The sequence below is a fragment of the Centroberyx gerrardi genome, chromosome 20 (assembly GCF_048128805.1).
Source record: "Centroberyx gerrardi isolate f3 chromosome 20, fCenGer3.hap1.cur.20231027, whole genome shotgun sequence".
In the NCBI taxonomy this organism is placed as follows: domain Eukaryota; kingdom Metazoa; phylum Chordata; class Actinopteri; order Beryciformes; family Berycidae; genus Centroberyx; species Centroberyx gerrardi.
In genome coordinates, this window is record NC_136016.1 from 25,733,297 (window position 1) to 25,741,727 (window position 8,431).

At 44.2% G+C, this 8,431-nt stretch overlaps 1 protein-coding gene across 1 annotated transcript in view; it reads left to right on the plus strand.

Annotated features, from left to right (window-relative positions):
• LOC139920122 (nucleolar complex protein 3 homolog) overlaps positions 1-2,073 on the plus strand; it is an 18,893-nt gene extending 16,820 nt beyond the window's left edge. Inside the window, exons 12-14 of the mRNA XM_078290836.1 lie at positions 398-495; positions 1,365-1,449; positions 1,673-2,073. Of these exons, the coding sequence (XP_078146962.1) occupies positions 398-495; positions 1,365-1,449; positions 1,673-1,810 (321 nt within the window). The 3' untranslated portion in view covers positions 1,811-2,073. The remainder of the gene's footprint in view (positions 1-397; positions 496-1,364; positions 1,450-1,672) is intronic.
• The last annotated feature ends 6,358 nt before the right edge of the window (positions 2,074-8,431 follow it).

Genomic DNA, 8,431 nt, shown 5'->3' on the forward strand with positions numbered 1-8,431 from the left:
TTTTAAAATATGACTTCCTTGAAGCCTAATCTCTGTAAAAGTATAGATTGCTCAAATATGTTGTTTTTAATTAAATAATTACAATCAATGAAAAGTTTGTTTTTGCTCTCCTGTAAAATTCTGAAAATGTCACTTAGGCCCCTTTAGCACCAAACCCCGAATAAATTTAGTTTACTGAGAAACAGTGGCCAACTACTGTGGGTAGCTGGTGTCTCTCTCTCTCTCTCTCTCTCTCTCTCTCTCTCTCTCTCTCTCTCTCTCTCTCTCTCTCTCTCTCTCACTCCCTCACTCACTCCCTCTCCCTCTCACACACTCACACTCTCTCTCTCTCACTCTCTCTCTCTTTCTCTCTCTCTCTCTCACTCTCTCACTCTCTCACTCCTGTGTGTTGCTGCAGAGACATTTCCACCCGGCGGTGCGGCGGTTTGCCGTCCATCTGTGTCACGGCGCTCCGAGTGACGGCTCGGCGGCGCTCGGCGTGGAGCTGAGCCGCAGGTACGACGGCTGCTGGAGATAAACACATTTAAAGCTGCAATAAGTGACATCATCACACATTAGCTTCAGGATTGGTTAGAAGGTCTGTGTGCAGAGTTCATTGAGACATAATGATATGAACCAACATCCAGCTGTTGCTGTTTTCTCCTCTTTTCTGAAGCTTGTTGTCAGATTCCGCTCCTGAAGAAGCTCCTCCCCCTCCATTCAGCAGCTTTTCATTTTTTTAAAACTATGTTGGCTCCTCCCTCGCTGTTTAAAAGCGGCGCTCTGCCCCTCCCATCCCTGAAAAAAATTCTGGTAATGGCGGAATCGATGAAGCGAGCGAGTGAAGTCATGAAACTAATAAACTTGTTAACACTAGTTTAACAGTTTACTAGTTAACAAGTTTATTAAACTAATGAACTTGCTACCTGCCTCTTGTCATTGTGGGTCATGTGACCTTCAGCAGGAGAGAGATCAGTCAAAGTGAGACTGGTAACCAGTGAGACTTCTCTGTAGGAACGGTTAGCTTAGCTGTTAGCTTGCAGTTAGCTTGCACGCTGCTTTGCTAGGTTTGTCCTTGGTAGGCCTCTGTAGTGAAGTGGCTTTGCTGTGACTTGTGTACAAATGTGATGCTGTTTTGTCGCCCTCTAGTGGGCAGAACAGTTCTCATATTGCAGCTTTAACTTGGGAAGCCAATAGCATAGAATTGTAGTTGATTGATAGCTGGTTAGCTACTTACATATTTAATTCAATTCCAGGCAGCATTAAAAAGGTCTGAAAAAAATCTTACATTTTTCCAGACTTTATATTTGTATAAATTGACTGGACAGTAAATGTGTTCTTCTTCTTCTGTTTCTGTGTATCTGTAACGTTTCTTCTTCTGTCAGGTCTCCAGTGGAGCTGTTTGAAGACTACAGTGTTAAAGACATGACCTTTAACCCCCCTGTAGCCACACCCAGTACCAAGAAGAAGGTAGGACACACACACACACACACTCACACACACACACACACACACACACACACACTCAGTGATGTACTTGAATCTCTTGTTTCTCTCTCATGTTTATGTTTTGTTCATCATGGCGAACACTCAAAGCACTCAGTTGTAAACCTCACTTTATAACTTTATAAATGAAGCTGACTCTGTGTGTGTGTGTGTGTGTGTGTGTGTGTGTGTGTGTGTGTGTGTTCAGGATCGTTTCGGTGGCGGGACGACGCTGCTGGACGCTGACCTGCAGAGCCGAGTGGAGCGAGCGCTGACCGCCACGGAGGAGGAGACACCGGACTTTACTGCAGCATACACACACACACACACAGAGTCTGACACCTAACACACACACACACACACAGTCTGACACCTAACACACACACACACAGTCCACCACCTAACACACACACACACACACACTTATTTTCACTGTTTTCCCTTCTTGTTGCAGACCAGGTCCCGTTATGCCGACAGTCCACAGCTGTTGACAGTGAACGGCCTCCAGATGTTTGTACTGTAAAACTGCAACATAAAACTTTACTTGTTGTTTTGTCCAAAACCTTCAGTCTGTAACAGCTGGAACCATAAAATAAATCACAGATCTTATCATGTTGGTTTTGTAAAATTTTATGCACCAAATCTGTCATTTGAGGTTAGCTTTAACTGCACCTGCACTGCACCAAGAGTTTTGTTTCAAAGTGAGATGTCAAGTAACACCTTCTCTTACAAAGTTATTTCTTAGCACAAATTCATGACACTGTGGGACATTTTTCAAAGAGCCCGGTGCTTGGAGGCAGCCGGACGGATCTTACTCAACTTACTTCCTGCTGCCCAAGGACGGAAGACCCTGACCTATCCTCAATCACAAGGGGTTCAACTCTTTTTTGTTACGGATTATATTTTTGATTCATTTTGCCTTTTATTATGGGCTGCCTTCGAGCCCAGGATGCTGTGGTCACACGGCATGCCCCGGACCACTGAGCCACCAGGACGGCCCGGGGTTCAACACTGACTACAGACGCCTAAATCTGGACTGGGTGTCTGTCTGGGAAGGACGCCCCTCATGGGAGGAGGTTCACATGAACCTCCTTGAGAGGGAGGCGATGTTTCATGCTCTGTTTCGCTTCCTTCCGATAGTCCGGGAGACGGTTCAGCGGTGGAGTCCTACATCAACCAAACCGCTGTGACGTCTCCGTCTTTACATGTGAAGGCCCACCAAGTCCTTCTATGGGAACACACCCAGGGGCTGTACACCTGCCAGGGGGCGGGGGCCAGACCAGGTCTCGCTTTGGGGAGAAACCACTCATTGACCTCTATGGTATTCACTGGTGGGACCTGGATGGACAATGGGTTTGGACTCATTTGTGAACCAGTGGCTTCAAGTTTCCTCTCCTGCCAGTTGTTCTGTCAGGGATAAGAGCATCGAAGGTCCTGCTGGTAGTCCCAGACTGGCCTCACCAGGCTTGGATGGCGGATCTGAGTGGCTTGGCCCCATGGTGCCTCCTGGTTAGAGCCGGCATGCTGTCACAGGCTCAGGGACGCACTGTCATCCATTCCCGGGGATTTCCAGCCTGCATGTTTGGCCCCTGGATGGGGATCGCTAAGCAGCCTTGACCCGGCAGTGCTGAATACTCAGCAGGCTTCCAAGGCCGGCTCTACAAGGACCCTTAATGATGGACAGGTTTTGTCGCCGGTGCTGCTCCAGGAGGTCGGACCCAGTATCATGTGGCGCCTCGGTCCCTCCTGGAGTACGGGCCTGCTGAGTCAACATTGAGGGGCCATTTTGCTGCCATGTCTGACTGCCATGATCACACTGATAGCTTGACAACTGGTTCACACCCTCCTGCCTGCCAGTTCCTCAGAGCGGTAAGGTGGCTCCGCCCACCGAGGACTCGGCCCGTCCCGAATACTCTTACCGAGCCTCTGGTCGAACCCTTGGCCAGTCTGAGTCTGAAGCTCCTCTCACTTAAGACTGCCTTCTTGCTCACCAGGGCCTCTGCAAGACCAGCGGTGTCTGTTCTGACGCCCCTCATGTCTGTGGCTTCTCCCCCGACATTACCAGTTTAGTTCTCTGAATGTGGCGTCAGTGGTGGCCTCCTCTGTTCTTGGGGCAGCAGAACACCCTTGAAATCTCCCCACTCTCCACACTACGGTGTTATCATCTGCCGGTTGTGTTTTTTTCAGGACATTTTTTTCTGTTACTGTCCCACATGTTTGCACGTGGTTTTTGTCTTCCTCTATTTTAGTGAGAATCAAGAACCTCGTACTCACTTCCAGAGAGTCTGGTGTTTTGAACGCAGTAATTTGACCAAGACTCTCAGCGAGGCTGACACATGCAGCATGCTTACCTTTATTCATAGAACTGTGGTTAGCTGCATCCATTTGTGCACTTGAAACATACACAGTATGTAATTGAAGATATTTTGTGTGTAACTCAAGTTTGAGCAGACATGTGATGTCGGCCCCGTCCCTTGGGCTAATCAGGATAATGTGAGAACACGGTGATGAAATGTATCATTCTCCCAATTTTGGGCAAAATCCAACATGTAAATAAATATTGTAGCATCCCCTGTAGGCCAATCAGTGCAATTTAAAAGATGCCATAATGGAGCAATGAGACGCATATTCCCTTAAGTTTAGTGAAAAATCAGCGTAACTTTGACAAAACTTAAGGGAATGATGTGAGATATCTGAGATATTGTGCATGATGTACAGACAAGTAAATGTTGTGCCAATCAGTGTAATTTTGAAAATGGAGAAATGAGAGGCATCATTCCCCGAAGTTTAGTCAAAATCCAATCAGTAGTGTCCGAGTTATTGTGACGGACGGTCAATCCATACTCCATCCCCCGATTTCATCATGGAGGACAACTATGACTGAAATGAAGAAAGCAGGATGGTTACTGCTTAGCAATGAGGATTTTTGATGGAGAAAGGCTAAAATAAAATTATTAAATCGAAACTCAAGGCTTATAAGTTAAGTAAGTAAAACTTTATTTATATAGCACTTTTTTAAACATGCAGTTACAAAATGCTGCAGAGACAGAAAGGAAACAGGAACATTAAATACAGACAAGAATATAAACAACATACAGGCTGACGATTAATACATACAGACATTAATACACACATACATACATGCAGAGTACACATAAAATAACAGCATAGCTTTATACTTTAGGAGGCCAGCCTGTAGAAATGAGTTTTTAGGCGCTGCTTAAAACGATCGACAGTCAGCTGATCTGAAGCGGGGTCTGAACACTTCAGTCTTCAGTCTGGATGGAGGGACATGAAGACCAGGATCAGGACCTGAGCAACCTCACAGTGTTGTAGGAGATCAACAGCTCAGTTATGAAAGCCAGCGCCAGGCCATGCAAAGCCTTATGGGTAATTGAGAGTTTTAAAATCAATTCTATACTTTACAGCCCCGCCGCTGCATTCTGCGCTAGCTGTAGATGTAAATATTTATGGATTGTATAAAACATTAAGTACATGAATATAAAATAAAACACCTTCATTGTGTAATCTTTGGCTACAAACTACATCCTTCAGTAGAAGAGGCTACATTCATGGCCTTTACAGTTCCAAGACTTGAATCACAGTTAAATAGTGCACAACCACTTGAGTAACTAATACAGAGAAAATAATGAAATAAACTGTGAGCTTTTAATTATATATTAAACTGCATATTACACTACTATATTAAATTTTATATATTAAAAAGTGTAGATATAAATGAACAGTAGGTGGCAGTGTGGAACCATGAAATCAGTGACTTACCACTTTGAGTCTCAAAGGCATTCTCAGATAAAAGTAAGTAAAACTGTAACATACAAAGGATAATATTCATTAAACAACTCAAAGGAGGGGAGACATACGCCAAAGTAAAAGTTAAAACAATGATTTCTTAACTAAAACTAAGGGAAAATAACTGGACAACACAAACTACATCAAACCAAAAGAACAGAACAAAAGGTGTGGATATGTGAAGAGGAAGAGAGACACTGATGGTCTGAAGGCTTTTAAAGCTCAAGGAGTTCACGGGCCCAGGTGCGCTCCGTCAGCGCTGACGATCCCACCTGCCAGGCTCCTACAGGACAGACAACACACACAGAGCAGTGATGTAGCTGTGTGACAGGCTGTCAGGATGGGGCACAGTTCAATGTCCAATATGTGTTGCATCAATTTTACGTGATCAACTCGATCAAATGCCTTCAGCCAACAATACCCTCACCATCGCTGGTTGGGAATCAGTTTCAGTCAGCCAGGTGTGAGTTGCCCTAACCAGTGCTGCTGCTGTGCTATGCAGAGGTCAATATGTGTACTGGTTATTATACACAGTGAGGATAGTGGGCATGAGCTTCCTCATTATGAACGTCTCTTGGATTTTTCCTACACATGAAGTACCACTGAACAAAAATATAAATGCAACACTTTTGTTTTTGCTCCCATTTTTTATGAGTTGAAATAAAAGATCTAAGATTTTTTCTATGCACACAAAAGGCTTATTTCTCTCAAATTTTGTTCACAAATTAGTTTAAATCCGTGTTAGTAAGCACTTCTCCTTTGCCAAAATAATCCATCCACCTGACAGGTGTGGCATATCAAGATGCTGATTAAACAGCATGATTATTGCACAGGTGTGCCTTGGGCTGCTCACAATAAAAGGCCACTCTAAAATGTGCACTTTTATCTTGAAAAAAGACATTTATTAGGCACTGAACTATGGATCTCACATGACTCGGGCTACAGATATGCATTTTTTGAAACCCAGTCAGTATCTGGTGTGTGCAGCATTTGCCTCATGCAGTGCGACACATCTCCTTCACATAGAGTTGATCAGGTTGTTGATTGTGGCCAGTGGAGTGTCGGTCCACTCCTCTTCAGTAGCTGTGAGAAGTTGCTGGATATCGGCAGGAAGTGGAACTCACTGTCGTACACGCCGATCCAGAGCGTCCCAAACATGCTCAGTGGTGACATGTCTGGTGAGTATGCAGGCCGTGCAAGAACTGGGATGTTTTCAGCTTCAGGAACTGTGTACAGATCCTTGCAGCACGGGGCCGTGCAGCATCATGCTGCAACATGAGCTCTGGTGAACATTCCTGCGGTCAGCATGCCGACTGCACGCTCCCTCAAAACTTGCGACATCTGTGGCATTGTGTTGATCGATTACTGTCAGCCAACACATGAGTTTTATACAGTCATACAAACAAGCCTCGCCCTAATGGCGGTTACACAGTAACTTCTGTTCAAAAGAGATGACGGCTCACAAAAGGAACTTCCTATATGTTCGTATATGGGACTGTCTGTCCTCAAGTGTGTTACTGTTTTTGATTATTCTATTTTAGAAACAGAACTTCATGACCTTTAAAGGCAATGCAGTTGTGAAACAGTTCAACATATTCATTTCAGTAATTTTCCATCAAGAAGTGCTCACTAACACGGATTTAAACAAATTTGTGAACAAAATTTGAAAGAAATAAGCCTTTTGTGTGCATAGAAAAAGTCTTAGATCTTTTATTTCAACTCATGAAAAATGGGAGCAAAAACAAAAGTGTTGCGTTTATATTTTTGTTCAGTATAGAACTCTCATAAGACCATGTCTTGAACATGGCGCAATACTCTTGGTAGGATACACAAACAACAAGCTAAGCTGGAGAGAATCCAAACACAAGCCCTTAAAATGATTAGAAGAACAGCTGGTATCACAAGTACTCACAAGTACTACCCTCACATCAAAATAGAAGGGGAGAGGCTGCTGTGAGTTTGATAAGGGAGGAGCAGCAACCAACATCCTGCATGACCTGCTGCCCACCAGAGGCAACTGTCCTGCCAGAACTCTGAGAAACTACAACAAACTGGAGATCAGTCTGAGCTGCACTTATTTATAGGAACCTTGTACGTACATGTACATTTTAAAAACTTTATTCTGCTGATCTTTTAATAACGGTTAATCTTTATGTTCTTATACTTTGTCTTGTCCACATGTCCAAATGTGCTCTTTTATGGATTCAGTGTTTTCATGTAAAAATCTGCTCTGTTTCAGTAGCCTATACTTTACTGCAAGTATGAATTAATAAAGTCAGTCAAAAACCTCTATAATATTCCTATAGTGACCTATAGTTTGTCTATGGTACTCAATAGTGAGTCTGTAGTGACCTTATAGTCACTACACTATATAATGCTATTCCTATTGTATCACTATAATTCTACTATCATATGATATTCGTATATATATACCTCTCAAAACCCAACCCCTCGTCCAAGTCACGAGAGGTGGAAACAGGTAAAGCACAGGATTGCCAGGCAGGGCGAAGTACGGTGGGTGGTTTAGCCACCCGGGCCGATACGGTAACCATGAAGGCCTGTCTGGATCTACCTGGAAACATGCTGGCTAACGGGGCTCTGGTAAAGCTAGGTGGACCAATCATCCGCTTAGTGGAACAACAATGATTACAGAAACATTCATGGAAAACATACAGCAAGGTTTGGAAGTGGAAGGTGTCTCCCCCCGGACAAGCATGAAGCTGCACAATGAAAGCCGAAAGGAAGTTGCCCAGCTGACCCCCCTTCTTACAACCAAACACACCACAAAGATTGGCGCCTGGAATATCCGAACAATGTACCAAGCCGGTAAAGCCTCACAGATAGCAGCTGAAATGAAACAGTACAACCTTTCGTTAATAGGGCTCAGCGAAACAAGATGGACCCAAGCAGGGAAAACACAACTTTCAAGTGGAGAAACAATAATATACTCAGGTCACGATCAAGAAAACGCCCCACATACAGAAGCAGTCGGAATCACGCTCTCAAGAGAAGCAGCCAGATCTCTCATGGAGTGGGAGGCAGTGAACGCTCGCATCATCACTGCAAGGTTTTTCACAAAAACAAAGAAAGTCAGCATTATCCAGGCAGAACAGCAAACAAAAGACAACTTCTACGAAATCCTACAACAAGTCATCAA